The sequence below is a fragment of the Argiope bruennichi genome, chromosome 2 (genome assembly GCF_947563725.1).
Source record: "Argiope bruennichi chromosome 2, qqArgBrue1.1, whole genome shotgun sequence".
Taxonomy (NCBI): Eukaryota; Metazoa; Arthropoda; class Arachnida; order Araneae; family Araneidae; genus Argiope; species Argiope bruennichi.
Window position 1 is genome coordinate 77,206,744 of NC_079152.1, and position 18,235 is coordinate 77,224,978.

Genomic DNA, 18,235 nt, shown 5'->3' on the forward strand with positions numbered 1-18,235 from the left:
TGTAATATAATATGCCTTATTGGTAATTTTAAATGGTTTTAAATAGTCTATGAAATTATTTTTTAAATGGGCACAGTTTTTTTATTTTCCCTTCTTCTCTTGCTTATCTGTTATTGAATTTGGAATATTCACGATATTCAAAGGTGACGTTATGTAAAATGTTCATGGTTATTGGAATTCTAATTTTTCGATAATTAACGATAAATTTATTCTCATACATGTATAAAATACGAAATTTATTACAGATTTGTTTATTCTGATTAATAAAGTCCCTTTTTTCCCTCTTTTAGGAAGTTTGTGTTAACGCTTTTTCAGAGAAGTGCAAAAAGGCAGTGAAAGCGTCAGTAAGCAAAAAATTTTTTCATGTCGAAATGTCCAGGTAGTTCATAAAAATTCTTATTTTTCCAAGATCCGATTGAATAATAATTTATAAAATCTATTTTATTTTTACTATATTGAAATATCATGGACATAAATGCTCAGGTTTTGAAATCACGTTGAAATAACACTGATATTTAGTCAATTATTTTTAATATATAAAATATTTAACTCAAACTTCAGCGTTTTCTTCAGTAACTTCTGAAAGGATCATTACATACCTTATTTATTTTAATCCTTGTTAATATTTTAACTATTGGAATATTAAAGTCATTACACGTTGCAGTTTTTTAATTTCTTCCTAAGTATGGGAAATTGAAAAAACAAAGAAACAAAACAACAACAACAGAAAAAAAAACGGATAAGCAAAGTTCCGAAGAGAGAAGTTCCACAGATTATTTCTCGGAAACATATAGATCGATAACATGGAATTAATGATTGAATTATTATAATAGAAGGGGATCAAATAGATATCGAAGATGAAAAGAGCAAGCACGAATCACTTCGAATATTCAGTGGTTATCTTGTTCCTACATGATTTCAATTGGCAAGTACATATACATGCTGCTAGTTTGAGGACAATCCTACATTTGTTACTACATGAGTTTGGAGATACCATCTTTCAGCAATAACATTTTCTCATGATTAAAACAACATAGCATATTGGCAAGTGCATACTGCCAGCTTGAGGACATTTCTACATTTGTTACCACATGAGTTTGGAGATACCATCTTTGAGCAATAACATTTTATCATGATTAAAGCAGGCCGGGATAGCCTGGTTGGTAGGACGTTGGATTCGCGTCCATTGGGTTGCGACCACCGGCCGAACACTCCACGCGTGTGTGGTGGCTTTTGTGCATGTAAATCTGTCGTGGTCACAAAGTCCTCCATGTCGAGAGTAATACCACTGGGGGTACTGGTTCAGAGGAGATTGTTGTCTGAGTCAGTTCTAAATTACGATCTGTGGATGAGTGAATGAATAGCATGAACGAAGTCCGTAACGTAAAAAGGGTTGTGAAGTGTGTGTAGCTAAGTCGTTCTCTTGTACCTAGATGGCTCTACTAAAAAAAAGCAAGAGACGTACTCTTGGCTTAACACCACGAATGACGTCTTAAAGTTAGTGGGCTTGTCTAGACAAGAGCCATTAGAAACAACAACATGATTAAAGCAGCAAAGCAAACAAAGCAGACTGCATGTGACCGTAATTTTTACGAAATTCATCGCTTAATTTTATTTTTAGAAGAAATTTCAAATGTTTATAAGTGTTTTTTAAAGTCATAAAAATACAAAATCTTTTTTTTGAGATAACTTTTTTTTATAATGACAGTTCTTTAAAGGGTAAATAAGATTAACAATAAATTTCTAGAAGAGAAAGATATTTTATTCTTAAATTTATAAGACACTTTCTTGAGAAGTCAACAGGTGATAAGAATATCAGCAAATTGATTTGTTTCTATCTACTTGAAAATGGCCCCATCATCATAATTATTGCAATAAAAGAAGAATAAATTGCTTAAAGAAGATCATAAAATATCAGATTTTTTTTAAAAAGAAGAGATAGGCGGGCGAAATTTTTGCTTTGTGTCTGTTCAATGATTTCGAATAGAAAATAGATGTAATCTGGATTTGGCCATTATTTATTTTTCTAGTACAACAAGAAAAATGGCTAAGTAATTGTTAACAAAGCATTTGTTGATATATATGAATGTACATTTATAAATAATTTAGTGAATATATTAATATCATTATTTATATATGAATAACTGTCATGGAAATTTATTATACATAAACAACATGATGAAATTAAATCAATATTTATTTAATGCAAGTTCTTATTTTCAGGGACTTATTGCTGACATGTTCGAGAGACATTTTGCTAATGGTGATTGTGAGAAGATCGACGAAACTGATAAAAAGAACAAAAAACTAATGTACGGATAAAGATTGGACAGATTATTTTTGGAATAAGATTTTTCCGATTTTGATTTAGAAAAATTACGTTAAGTTTAAGTATCATTAAAAATATTTAAAAAGTAAACATCATTTGACTTTCTTGATTTGATCTTTTTTAATACATTATTGTTTTTAATACCGAAATTACACAAATGTCCTCCAAACTGTGATAAATGACAAGTAAAAGTAGAGTAGGAAATATAACTTTCTATCAGGTAAAATCAGTTAACATTGTAATTTTTTAAAATAGAATTTATTTAAATAATATTGAGGGCATTCAAACTAAAAGTTTCGAGATGTTCTTAAAACGCCTTTAAAGTTTAAAGTTATATATGAAATGAAGGAAAAATTTGATTAAAGTTGATTTGGAATGAATCATACAGCCAAAATCAACATGAGTGAAACTTCTGAAACTACTTATTGTAACAGTTCATCCAAAATCAGTTTTACTAAAAAAAAAGTTATAAATGAGAGATTACTTCAGAAGATGAGATATTTAGTGAATAGCTAAATATTTTGATATGTGAAAAGAATTATTACATGTTAGTCTTTTGAGCCTATTCATTTATAATCACTACTAATAATATAAGGGAACGTGAGATTTTCAGCTATCTAGATGACAGATTCTTTTATCTTGATCTACAAAATCAGAGACAAACATATATTATAGAGCGGAAATGTAAAATTCAGAGTAATTGTGTTAAAAAATTAATTAAAATTTTAATTATTGAAACTTAAATAAAAGTTCTTTTTTCATACTTTTAGAAAATATTAATACATAAAAAAAATTTTATTTCATTTTAAAATATATATAAAAATTTATTTTTAACAATATCTGTATATTTTCTGTAAAATAATTTTATAAATTTCAAATATATATATATATATATATATATAAAAAGATATTTTTCACCAACATCTTGTTGTTGCCAAGTTGTTGAAATTAAACCGTTTTCCTTGATTCATGAAATATTTAATTACACGATTTAAAATAGGAAAATGAAGTTACATTGAAGTTAATTGCATTATGACACATCAAGTGCATCATTCTCAGTACATCCTTTTCAAGTGCATCATTCTCAGTAATTGCATTATGACACATCAAGTGGCACATTCTTTTCGGTAAGTTCATGAAACAATAAACATAACAGAAGAATTTTATTAAAGTAGCGGGGCTTCAATATCTATTTGAATTTAATTTTCTATTTAAAATTACTTTTTGAAAAAAATCATGAACATTAAGGTACTTGAGTTATATTAACGCCCTATTTTAAAGCAAAACACTAAGTACATTTGGGGAGGAACTTCAAAAATTTGAACCACTATTAGATGATGATACCGAAGCTGATTTATCCCAATCTAGATATCTGTATTACATTGCACTGACATACCCCTGTCTAGATTTCAGTATTACATAGCAATCACAGAGAGCGATCGGCACCGATAAGTTTAGACTCACTAGACTCATTTACATGTTGGTTTGTTAGTTAAGCGGGTTCGAGCCTGAAATCTATCTAGACGTCCAGACCTTACCACCGGGCCATCACTACTCTAACCTAAAGATAAATAAAAGCATGTAAGATTTTGACACATGAGAGATTCAACACACACATTTGATAGCGAAAGGTGAGGACTCCTTTAATAAAAACAGCGAATTACTGAAATACAGATGTTTCACTATGCATTTTGAATTCATAATCTTTTTACAATTTTTATGATTTACGAAAATTACTTAAAATATTTTCAATGTAATCAAACTAATCTGATTTATCATGGAAATAGTGTTATAAAACTGTTGGTTAATTAAAGTTTTGCAATATATGGGCGAAAATGCTTCGCCCGGCAGTTTTATTTTTTGTTAAATCGTGGTTTTTTGGTAAAATATTTAAAATATGAATCCTATACTTATTACATATGAATATTTTTCAATCTTATCCTCCTATGGTCAATGCAAGTACCTCAAAAATTTGCGACATGGCACTTTATGACACTGTCAACATGAGAGAAGATAGAAAAAGGCTCTAATACTTTGCAATAAAAAATGTTTTTTTGTGAGTAAAATCGCATTGTTCAGGAAACACGCATACACATATAAATTTAAAAACCAAAATCTTATCTAATTATAAAATTTCATCCAAATCGTTAGAACTGTTTCCGAGATACACGAACAATTGCTCTTTTCACGATAAGCGAAATTTAATTGAATTGCAAACGTGGAATCGAACATGAAAAAAAAATGCATGGGAGTCAAAAGTGTTGCTTCAAACGGGACGTTAATATAACTAAACCAAACCAAACCTAACCATTACTCCATCTCTGACACGCTTTTGCAGGTCATTTGTAGCCACATGCCAATATTTAATTATGAAATATTTTTTGTGAGCAAGATTGTTTTTTTTAGGAAAGACACCTTTACAGATTGTATATAAAAAAGGAAAAACTTATCCAAATATAAAATTTGATCCAATATATATATATATATATATATATATATATATATATATATATATATATATATATATATATATATATATATATATATATATATATATATATATATATATATATATATATATATATATATATATATATAACCATTATTTTATGTGAAGCAGAATGCAGTGAAAAGACCTTTTACATTCTTAAATTCTTTTTAATCCATCGGAAAAGTGGAAATAAGAGAAGAGAATATTTTCAAGAAGAGACGCAGACATCGCAACTTCCGCCACAGGGCGGAACAAAACCGGAAGTGGGGAAGAGAACAGAAATCAATTATCCCTCGTCTTATATAACATGAGATATGGATAGGGAAAATACTTTTTTACTGTGCTAATATATTATTAAGATTCCGATAGGGATTTCTGATGCATGTCAACCACATGTAAAGGAAACACAGGGATCTTTAAAAAATGAATGTGCTTACTGGACATTTTCCTATCCCTTCAAGCGGATCGTCAGAATGTGTCAGCGTTTAGCCGATTCAGCAATTTTATAAAGCTTCTCTTGAATTAATTAAGTAGAGAAAGTGGAATTGGATCAAGAAATAAGAGAATGAACTTACTATGGGCTAAAAAGATAAAATTCTGAAAATTAATTAAATTGAAATTAAAGTTTAAAATATAATTACACACACACACACACACACACACACACACACACACACACACACACACACACACACACACACACACACATACACACACACACACACACACACACACACACACACACACACACACACACACACACACACACACACACACACACACACACACACACACACACACACATATATATAAGAATTGCTCGTTTTAAGATATATAACTATGAATTTTCCGATTCTGCTTTAAGAAGTATTTGCTTATTACATTGACATCTTCAACCATTCTTTCCTTGACTTTTACATTGTAGCTACAAAATTATGCTAGAAAGTAAAAATACAATAAGTAAACATTTTCTCGCCCTTATATGCTAAATGAAAGTTTGAAAGCTGCAAATAAAATATTTAAGTGTAACTTTCGTTTAAGAAGAAATTGATTTTTTTTTTGTAAATTAATATACTACAAGAAAATATGGCACCATTTTCCTCAATGAAATAATAAATAAGAAAATAATTCATTATTAATAAAAATAAACATTAAAATTTTTTTTCCTATTCAGTAGGATCATAGCCTTTTTTTATATGCTTCGACCAACACTTTTTTTCAACAAATGCTCCATTTATCTTGGAACAATATATTTTAAGTGAACACTATATCGATATATTTTTATAGAATTTAGATATTAAAATATCCATAAAGTAATGAAATAATCATCGAAATGTTTCGTTTTAAAGAAAAATACTCATTTTTTGGACATCCATAAATACTAATAAAACGGACTAAAGTGAACAAAATTAGTAGAGAATTGAATAAAATCAAATGAATAAAAACAGTAGTTAACCAGACGCCAAGATCATGAGGAAGGGCAGGACGCCGGCAATCTGTTTTTGTTATCAGAGTTTATAGTATAATTTTTGTTGTATTAATCCTAAAATAATTTTTTGATTATTTTCTTGTTATCTTTTAAATACAACCTGTAGAATAATTATTCTTTTTATTATGTGTAAAACGTATTCCTTGACTATATATACTAATTATTTGCATGAAAATATACCATAATTATTCCTCTACTTATATATATATGATTGTTATTCTTATATTTATTTAAATAACAATTATTTTTATAATTATAGTTGCTTTCAAGTATCAATTATATCTGAAGGATCAAAATGTTTCATGAATCAATGACTTAATTATTTGAAAAACGCTACAATATCTGAAATTGAAAATATATAGAATATATAAATGAACATTTTAATTGTGATCTTTTGCGATTTACGCGACCACACTTGTAGAACAAATATATTCTGAATAAGTATCTTTATGTAAAGAAATCCTTCGAGATCAAAATACAATTGTATAGAGATCTAAGCGATCGTTAAAGCACTGAAAAAGTTAATTTACATTTATTAATGAATGAAATGAATACTTTCTTATATACTCGTAAAAAAGTGATGAATTATTTTTATGTCTATTTTTGAGAAACAAGCAACTATATTAGGAATAGTATGTATAAAAAATGCAGAATTAAACCCAAAATGAATAAAAATAAATTGTCATTGGATTTTGTAGCAATTACAATTAAATAAAAAAGGTTTTTCTCTCTATTAATAAAATATTAGTTTTAGCCTTAAAATTAATATTTCTTTCAAACAATAGAAAAACATATTATTACTTTGGCTCATACAAGAAAAGGCTTATTTTTTGACCATAATGTCGATTCAGGTTCAGGTGCAATTTATATACGCATTAAATGCACTTAATGAATTGCTCTTAATGATTTGATTATTTTTGGGGAAAAGAATCAAATTTCTACCAAAAATTTCCGATATAATATTTTATCATTCATCACTTGACTGTAACTTGTAAACTGTAACTTTAAAAAGACCATTAAAGTAACATAAAAAATGTTATTGAAGTCTTGAGTATATCTAAATCTTATATATTTAAACATGCAAAGAACACTCTAATAGAAAATGTCAAATGTGATATTGATATATCAACCAAAATTTACATTCCGGATGTTTTTCTAAGATGAAACTATTTATGATACTTAAAAGGATGTTGCCTTACGAAATATTAGTTTATTCAGTTTTTCATATATGCAGACAATCCCTTACGAATATTAAGAACAGAACATTTTAATATGCATCATTACCTTTAAAATGGTAATTTTAGTTTTCATGTATGACTAACAGCTGAATAAAGTTTAGTGGCTTCCTTTTACCAGGGAGTGAATATTCAAATTTGATTGAAAGAAAACATTAAAATTTACATAATAATAGTTCATTCACCAATAAGTGAAAATCCTATTAAATTTTTATCAAAATTAGTATTTTATTGGGCATTTACTGCAATTTGCTTTTAACATTACGAGCAATTTAGCTTTTCAAGTAGAAAAAAGTCCACCTGAACAATTGCGCATATTATTTTTATAGATTTGCGGATAAAAAAATCATTATGCTAGTGGATGTTGAATATTAAAATTGATTGTTCTTGCTACTAAATGCAGTTAATAAATGATAAGATTGCTTTTAAAAATTTATAATTTAAAGAAAGCAATATTATGTTAAATATTGATCTACCTATAATTTAACTTGTATAATGATGTAATCAGAATTGAAAAAGTAAACAGATAAAATATATAAATCCGCGAATTGCTTCAAAATGTGATATGCAAAAAATGCAAAATTTAAAAGAAGTTTTACAAGACATTTAAAGTAATTACTTTTTTATTTAAAAAAAAGATTATTGAAAAAGAGAATTTCAAAAAATAAATAAATAAATAAAATAAAAATATTTATTAAAACCCAAAACATGCAAAAAAAAAAAAAAAAAAAAAAAACTTTACGACATTCTAACATAAAAATCCGTCTCAATTAGCTAATCTTTTGGAAAACAGTACAATTGAAAGCAGGAAATAAAGCACTAACAATGTCTACTTGATTGCTAATTATTTTCCTTATTTAATTCTAACTATTCTTTATTATTTATAAGTTAAATTAAATTACAGTCTGAATTGAGTATAAAAATTCTTTCTTTTTCAACTTGTTAAAATAAAATGAATACTCACATGTGTAAAATACGTAAGGGAATTTCAAATAATATATGAGGAAATGTTTTAATGAAAAGATCTAAAAACATAGATATTCGATAGGAAAACTTGAAAATTTGATGATTCAAAGCTGAAAATCGGTGTTCAATTATATCAACGATTTTATAAATGTTCATATAATTGAACATATAATAACTGCAATTTATACACTGTAAAATATATAATGATTTTATTGATCTAATATATTTGATTTAAGATATCTGATCTGATTTAAGACTAGAAATAATGCCATTCTTTTAAGTTCTTTGCTTGTTTTAAATTTCACTGCTCTCAATCATCTGATAAAATTGTAATAAAATTTTATAAAAAATTAAGATCAGATAGCAAATCTAAAAATTATATACATATAAGCAAATATTTGTTTTCAATATGAAAAATATTGTGAAAATATTAGAAAGACATTTAGAGAGAAGAATAAAAGATTTTAAAAATTCCGTTTCTACAAATTTATAGAAAATCAGCAAAAAAAATTTTATTAATTTTTTTCATAGAAAAGTTTACTTTCAAATGGCTTAAATAGGCTCTGATAAAGATATGTAGATATTTTTGACTGTTTAGATATTTTTGACTAGATGTTTTTTAAAATATGATATGTTTGACATTTATGTTTAATCGGCTTTGTAGCCGCTCTTGTAATATTAACCATAGCTGACTGATGACGTAAAAGAAAGCGTCCTCTGCAGTCGTGTGGCGTTATGACTCAGTTCAGGTCAAGCAATTGCAGGTGTTGCATGCGTTGATCCATGCTTTTATATATGTATCTTAAAGTTATTCCGAAATTTTGTATGTAAATTGTCTGTTTGTAACGCAATCTGTAAATAAATACCTGTTACACTAATTCGTACTTTTTACTGAACCCCTTAACGACCCCCCTTAAATTTTATTACACTTGAAACTCTTTGAATTGAGTAGAACTTCGGATAAAAAATGATAAAGCTTTTATATTAAAAACATTTCATGCTTATAAATTATAATAACAACAGCGAAAGTAGATTAAAGCCTTTATTTGAGAATGAATATGTCATTTAGGAAGCTCCAAACTGTCTGGAAATATAACTATTCATCAAAAAATAAAACTCGACCGACATTAATAATTCAAAAACAATTGTAATTATTACAATTACACGCCAATTAATTGAAAATTTTTGTTTAATATTTGTTTGGATTAGCTCTAGCTATAACCTTATGAGGTTAGAAATCGATTATACAATATTGTGGAATCCATTTATATCTACAACATATCAAATGGTGTAGAAAGAAAGATTTTAATGATTTCTGAACTTGATAGAACTGAAGTTTTCTATCTGTTTTTTTTCCAACATCTCTTAACCTTCTTTATGATGTTCGGGTCTGGATTTTGCGATAGTCAAACTAGATACTATAACTCCAATTTATACAGTATCTATTTCGAGCAGATCTTTTGTAGCGAATGGTGGCATTATCTATCGTAAAAGACTACTAGTCACGTTGGAGATAAATATGCAGAATTGCAGGATAGTTTGACTGCAAACATGTTGATGGACTTCTTCAATGGCCTCTTACTCTCAAGAAATAAGCTAAAAAAAATTAGTGGTAATGAGGTCGCTGATAGATAGGCCAAAGAGGGTAATGAGAATGAAACGGCCACTACCTCTTCGCTTACTTATCAAGAACTATACTCAAATGAAAGATTTAAACTCAATTTAATATGGCGTATTCCACCTACGCATCAATGGTACACAGAAACATCCCCTGGCACTCTACTGGAAATCAAATGTGACCGTGGCTCCTAGACTGCTCTGGCTAGACTAAAAAGTGGCCACCTTAAAAGTTTTTCCTTTGAAAGTGGTAGAAAAATCCACCCCACTTGTAAAAATTGCAGTGACCATCCTGTTTCACCAGATCACATTCTGAGTTGCATCGGATTTTCTAAGGGAGTTTTAAAATCCGAACCCCTTATTATTATCGATTTGTTTGGAGGTGAACAACCTGATGCAGCTGATCTGACATATGTCAGATATTTTCAGCATAAGCAACAACAGAAATAAGTTTAGAGTTATTGCTAAATCATACGAACAAATTATCTACCATAATTTTGAATTATATTGACTAGAAAAGAGAATTTTACAGTTTCATATGGATCATGTCGAATTTTTCGTATACCATCCATACGAAAATATGTTCCATCTGTTCTAAAAAACTTCTTCCACTACTCAGACATAAGCAGTTTAGAGTCAGTGCCAAATCATACGAACAAATTATCTAACGTAGTCTTGAATTATATTGACTAGGAAAGTGAATTTTACAGTTTCATATGGATGATGTCGGAGTTTTTGTATTTCATCCATATGAAAACATATTCCATCTGATCGCATTATCTTCTTCCAATCAGTAGTTGTTCAGAAGTCACATCATTCCATATACTATTGGAGGTAAGTTTTCTTTATCTTTACAGAAATTAAATTAATAGATGCATGAACAGTATATACAAAATTTCTATTTTTATTATACATTATTTGGGATAGACTGGATCCATTGTAATCTTCTTTCAGTTGTTGCACAATACATCATTTATCTGGCAGTGCAGTCCATTTAAGAAGCTTATGATCTCAGGCTTATTCTTGGTGATATACCCAAAGTTATGTCTCTGTAACCTGTTCTTATATGTTAAATGCTTTGGATGTCTTCTGAAATATCAGTAAGTATTTCTTTTCTGACAATCGTCGGTCTCGTTATACGAGCTCCCACTATGAGACCTTTTTTAAGCAACGATACCATTTTCTGTACGTTTTTTGAGAACATGAACTAATAACCAACATATTTTGGTATTACAGTGACGTCATTTTAATAACGTAAGTGATTTACATGATTTAGTATAATTTTACTTTTTAGTTTTAATTGCAAAATTAGCCGTTTATTTTTAATTCATTGTCTAATGCATGGTAAATTTTATGTTACATTGCTATAAATAATGGCACATTATTTTTTTTGTCCACAATGATATATGATTTTTTATCCACAATGATTTCTATAAAATATTTTCATTTTCTTATTAGAATAATTTCCATTTTAAGATTTCTATTATTTCAATTTCCACTGCTTGTTATATGGAGTACAAAAATACTTTCCATGTAATGGATTAGATTTCTGTGATATTTGTTTTTACTTTATTGTTTATTTTTGTGAAATAAACTTGGACCAATTTTAATGTCCGAAATTATAGATCTGTCTCTTAATTATCTTATATACATTCATTTTTTTAAAAACTTTGAATTTGTTTAATAGAAGATAATCATATTATTTTCATCGCTTCTATAATTTATACATACTTTGATAAAAAGATCCCATTTAGAAAATTCATTTTTTTTATTGAACAATGAGTAAACTATTCTTAAATATTCAACAAATTCTAGTATGAAATCTAGTATGCTACAAATAAATTCAATTCAGAAATCATTATTTTGAAACTTCACAATTGGACAGTTTTGTCAGTAGAATTCGTTGAAAGTTGACGAAATAAAATAAACCTGTTTTGCAGAAACCTTTATTCTTATTTTCCTACAGATTTTTGGAAATACAAAATATTGTATTTACAAATACTCTGCATATGTACAGTATTTAGAAATACAATATATTTTCAGTTCTTGCATTATTTGAGGACATTTTAATTAATAATACTTATGACATAACGTACGAACGTTATGTCATAAGGTACTTCTTCGTACGTTATATTTTAACGTACGAAGTAGTTATTTCCTAAATACTTTAATTTATGTTAAAGAAAAATATGGTACACAGTTTCAAGAATATTTTACTTTGACTTCGAAAAGGAACCAAATGCAATAGTATTATTCATAAAAAAAATGAACATTTGAAATTTATTCATTTTTTTCCTCGACTGTTTTTGTTGAAAAAATTTCCATTATAGTTAGACAAACTTTTGTTCAAACATAAATATGGAGAACTCTAATTAGAAAATGTTCAAATTCACAATATGAGTAAAACTTATTTATTATTTATAAACTTTACGTGATGCAAATATCTATAAATGCAAAGTAATCTATGAAAAGCCTTTAATTTTTATTTGAATTTCTTTTTATCGCATTTTCAAATGTTAAACAGGTAAGGATATTTTTCTTTTCACATGAAAATGAGTACGACAAAGCAGAATTACAACAACAATGAAATCAAATAAAATCTCAATTGAAAACATGAAAGTATACACATGCACACATAAATCCCGTTTTTACACGCATAGATTTTGTAAAGCATATCAAGCAAATGTGTATACATATCTATAATTTTAAATACTTTAGGACTTCCATACATTTATATTTTGACTTATTTTATCCGTAAAAGATAAAAAGGAGAAATTTTATTTTATTATATTAGTTTTATTGTAATTATGCAGATAAAAAAAGCGAGTGGTTTTTCAATACTATTCAAAAACGTTTGTTATCCTGCTATATAATTTTTTTTATTATAAGTAGAATTAACAATATTTTTTTTTTACTTTTTTGAAAACTAAATTCCACATTGTTATTTTTCTGTCACAATTTTAGCAACTTACAACCATTGCATGAAAGCTGTTGCCAAATGATTGTAAATAAATTTTCAATAAATTTGTTCACAAAATTTGTTTTTAAAAACACAAAATCTCTATTAAAATTGTGTTTGCATTTCAGCATTTGAATTGAAAATATTTTTTTAATGACTTTAACAATTTTTTAAGAACTGCGTGATTAACAAAAGTAAGGCTTAATTCTTTATGAGAAATAAATGGAATAGATGTTGAGTTCATTCATTTTTTTTATTTTAATGAAATATCAGCAGTTGCTAAAGATTTTCATATTAGTATCTTGTGGGAAACGGAATATCACTATTTCATTCATGGAATGTTTTTCAATTGTTATAAAATATTTATAAATTGAGAATTTAAAAATTCCTTTACTTTGAATATATGCTATGCTGTATTTAATATTTATATTTAAATTTTGAAACTTCAGTATTATTCAGAATTTTCTGCAATGTTTGAAAAATCTGATCAATCTTAAATACATATCATTAAATCTCTGAGTAAAGTTACTGCCTGAAAAGCTTCTTGAAGAGTTAATTTCTCTGCATTTTTAATTTGATAAAATGAAATTTGGCAGTTGAATTTCATGTCGATTAATTCATTTCCCGCATATATTTAATAAATTTTTTCCTTTTCAATCTTGAGTAATTTGACTATAGTGTTTTCATTCTGAAAATTCTTCAAAATTGCCCTAGGCATAAAGTTGAATGTCAATTTGTTCATTTTCCCCTTTTATTTAATTGTTCTCTTTCTTGCTAGTTTGAGTGATTTTGTTTAATTTGTTCCTTTTGATAAATGTTTCTGTTAATAAACGAAAGAATAATATATATATTCACCAAACATTCAAGAAAAACAAAATTATCGCATTCAATTTCATGTCAATCGTCCCATTGCACGTATTCAAAGGGCCCTCCATTCTTACCTTTCTCTGAAAAAAAGGATAAGTCATATCACTGACTCTCCGCCCCCACCTCGAAAGCACACGGATAAAAACTGAATGACCGAACCGCTGCTGCAGCTGCACCGGCGGGAACTGTGGTTGAGTCCTAAGGGCCATCACCGGCCAGATAGATTTATTTTATGCAGATAGATAGACTTATTTTATGCATTAAATATGACCTGCATTTGTAAGTATCAGTGGTATACATCAACGGTGTTGTATGACCCCCGCCCCATAGATAATTATGAACTGACTACACTGCCCACCAGAAGGGACATGTGAAAACTAGAATAACCGGCCTGGTAGCAACACTAGCGGGAACTGTGGTTGAGTCCTAAAGGCCATCACCGGCTCCGGTACAACCCTTCCCTAAGGAAGTAGGCCCGACATCGATGGGAAGAGTCAGACCTCCAACCTTTCGTGTACCCTCTAGGGTGGCGAGAACCAACCACCATGCTAGAAGCTTCTCATTCTCATCTCGAGGTGCCCCCCGGGGGGATGACAAATTTAGAGAAGTTTTTTAATAAATTCTTTTTCCTGCCTTCCTTTTAGATTAAAACGCAGCGTATATTTAAAAATTACATCTCTACTGAAAACAAGATTTCATTTTTAGATTTATACATGCCACCATCCGGCGCATTGTTTTTATTCATGAAAATAGTTCGTTTTATACAAAACAGTTCAAGATTTACAAAAAGTGATAAATAGTGTCTTTATTATTAATAATGTTTATAAATCTGAAACAATATTTGTTTTGATTTAGCATCTTAGATTAAAAAAAATTTCTTATCAAAATGCACATTTACATATTCATAATTTACATAAAAAATCGAAAAGTCTATTTCCAAAATTATTTGCATAATTTATAAGGAGTCGCAGAATAGGTGAAAAGAATCAAAATTCATCAAAAATGCTTGAAAAAAATTAAAGTAGTGAAATTTTAAGACGCTGTTTTCTAAAATTTTGTTAAATTTTTTTTCAGATTAAAACTTTATTCTGAAGATTCATGAGGCCATTTCAGTATGACAGGAATGCAAGTTTTTGACAAGATGTAAAGAATATAAACTGAAATTAGCAACTAACTTTCTAAATTTCCATATTTCTCACAGAAGGGCTTTTATCACACTAAAACAAATTTTAGAATCTTTAAGCCCATAAACATAGGGAATTTTTGGTTTCGTTGTATTTGTATCACAACTAAAATCTTATAAAAAAATGTGTTTTTTTAAAAAAAATATCGGTGTGTTAACAAAAAGAACGGACATGATATTTTCAAACAATGTTACACTTTCCTTATAAAAATTTTCCCCAGGAGAGCATTATTAATCTTTTTTCGTGCCTCATTATAATTTTTCTATCAATAAGGAAAATGGACTTTTTTTCTTTGCGCATGACAAAAAAAAGGACACTGCTATTGTTTACAATTGCTTTAAAGCTCCCTGTAAAAGATTTTGGATGATTACACATAGTATACACAATTTAATTTGGAAAATGAAGCGAGTCCTTTATGCAACGTGTTTGTTACTTCTTTTCGTTTCCTATGTAGATAGTCACGCATTCCAGTCTCTGAAGGCCGAAGACATGTACGAATGCTATGTGAAGCTCCTGTGCTCTTTAAGTAAAGTTCATTTAATTCCTTTCAATTTGCTAAAATAAGTGAAAATTTTTTTAAATTATTTTAATAAAATATTTTGATAACTCTAACAATTTGAAATATTCTTGCACTGATGTTTGCCAAAGATTATTTATACTAAGAGTACAAGAAGTTAAAGCATCTATCTGATATTATTTCAAATTGTAGTCAAAGTTGTTTAAATTTCACCGAAGTGGGTTGTGGAAATAAATATGACATCAAAAGCATTATGTTTTTTTAATATTAAGTTTAATAAATAATAAATGAATTATGGAATGACATACAATAATTTTGAATTACGGAATATTGGAATAATTCTGTTTTGTCTGATAAATCATTTTCTTTTAACGCTTCTCAGATCGCAACTTCATAGATACAGTAGAGAGACGATAATTAAAATCGATACTAAATAATTTCATTTTGCGATGAATTTTATATTAATGTGAATATGAAAAATCATCAATGATTTTTGAATATTATGTTTAGTTTTTAAATACATTTAGAAAATAATTCATTGGGAGTATTTTCGGTCGAATTATTGTATGTGTGTTCGCTGGTGGAAAAATTAGAATTCACAGTGTACAATTTTGATTCTATTAATAAATTGATTTAATGAATTATATTTAATGACACATATGATCAAAATAAGAAGAATTAAAAAAAATGTCTTGTTTATTTTAAGCGAGGACCTTTATTCATAAATATAGAAATTTTAATATCTGAAATGTTATATCAAATGCTGTTAATTTGCATAAAAGATCTGAAAATAATTTTTTTTTATTTCCATATTATTTAACAGTAATTTGAAATAATGAACCATTATTTTATTATCTTCTTCTTTAGAAACTACATCAATTTGGTTTCCTTTAAATATTTGAAATAAGAAAATTTATAAATGATTCGCTTGAAAATAAATTAAAAATTAATTTCGGTCATTCATATATTTTTTATTTAACTGATATATTTCATACTACATGGTACGAACGAAATTATTATAATCTATATAAAATATTAATTATTTCATCGCAATATATAAAGAAAATTTCTTGTTCAAAATATTACAAGTAAGTCTTAAGAATTAAAAGAAATGTTGTTTCAATCAAATGTTGCATATTTTTCGTTCTTTGTCAGAAATATGTGGAAATTTCTCTATCTACTTCTGCATTGCATTTAGTGATAAGTAGTTTTCTCTATAAATAGGAAACATTTATTTCTGAATATGTTTTCCATCACATCCGTTTCCTCTAAAATTTCAAATAAATAGTGAGGTTTTCCTCTATAGTAAATCATTGAGAATTATCAATTTTTTTGAAATTCTATCATCCAAAGCGTGCGATTCATTCCAAATCATTATGAAGTGAACCTGGTAATCAGCCATTAATTTTCTTTGAATACTTTATAATTTAAAGAATATAATATTTCTTTGCGGTTTAATTAATGGCATTCTCTCATAATTCAATCAATTCATTGAACAATAAAACTTATTTCATTCTTTTGGTTTAGATCGGGAAGAAGACTTTTATGAATTAGGTGAGGAAGCTGGACCAGAGGTAACACCTTTTGCTCATATGTTTTTAAAAAAAATTAGTTTTTTTTTCTGTTTTTAACTCATTATTAATTGAAGATCTTTATTTCAAAACAAAAATGAAAGGAAATGCATTTGAATAAAAGTGTAAAATATTTTTTTTTCAACGAATGACTTTAGAATAAGTATGGTGTGTATGTTTTTATTAAGCTCATATATCGTAAGACTGAGGGAAAAAACATATAAAAACAGATAAATGTGATGCCAATAGCATAAATATTTTGGATACGAGATGCTTTCTATAGAGATTGCATAAAGACTAAATATTATCAAGTATAATTACATAATAAAATAATGTCTAGATAATTCGATAATTTAATTTCTGGTTATAAGGAGCATATAAACATAATTTGAATAGCCGGTCAACAAAAATCGTATAAATTGATTGATGAATAATCATCTGATGTGATAAGAAAAAAGGAATAAAAACACGAGAATTATTAATAAACACTAAACAACGAACAAATTAAAAACGTTATAAAGAGGTTAAAAAAATGAACATTTTATAGATATTGTAAATGGTGTATAAAAAAATAAATATCTGCTTTAAGTCCGGCTATCATTTATTTTTTAATTTTTTTTTGTCAAAATTATTTAAAAAATGTTTTATAGTCCAATTCAAATTTAAGACATTTCTTATCTCAATGGAAAATCGCAACAGGAGATGGAGATTCTGGTATGGCGAACCTGGTCAGCTTCAGACATAATAATAATAATAGTAATAAAAACTGAGAGAAGCTTTATTACTCTTTTCCCCTTCTTTACTCGCTAAAGCTGCATTTAATCTTATTATTTTTTATCATACAACTTTCCTATTTCGAATGAACAAATATTAGAATTTTGCCCTTATGAATTTTGCTTTAAATGAAATAAACACATGAAAATAATATTTCGCTTTAAAAATATAAATATTCTAAGTAATTCCGCCGTCCTGGCATAGGGGTAACGCATCTTCCCCGTGATCTGGGTGTC

The 18,235-nt window shown here is 27.7% G+C and overlaps 3 protein-coding genes across 5 annotated transcripts in view; 2 read left to right on the forward strand and 1 right to left on the reverse strand.

Moving 5' to 3' along the window:
- LOC129956611 (uncharacterized) overlaps nucleotides 1–2,419 on the forward strand; it is a 136,438-nt gene extending 134,019 nt beyond the window's left edge. For all 3 annotated transcript variants that reach the window (XM_056068557.1, XM_056068552.1, XM_056068545.1), the window contains 2 exons: nucleotides 291–344; nucleotides 2,224–2,419. In XM_056068557.1, coding sequence (XP_055924532.1) covers nucleotides 291–344; nucleotides 2,224–2,322 — 153 coding nt within the window. In that variant the 3' untranslated portion in view covers nucleotides 2,323–2,419. The remainder of the gene's footprint in view (nucleotides 1–290; nucleotides 345–2,223) is intronic.
- LOC129956571 (uncharacterized) overlaps nucleotides 1–18,235 on the reverse strand; it is a 78,821-nt gene that overhangs the window by 47,561 nt on the left and 13,025 nt on the right. The gene's annotated exons all lie outside the window — the stretch shown is intronic.
- The window catches only part of LOC129956580 (uncharacterized), a 107,356-nt gene continuing 104,649 nt past the window's right edge, over nucleotides 15,529–18,235 (forward strand). The window contains exon 1 of the mRNA XM_056068518.1: nucleotides 15,529–15,663. Within this exon, the coding sequence (XP_055924493.1) occupies nucleotides 15,537–15,663 (127 nt within the window). The 5' untranslated portion in view covers nucleotides 15,529–15,536. The remainder of the gene's footprint in view (nucleotides 15,664–18,235) is intronic.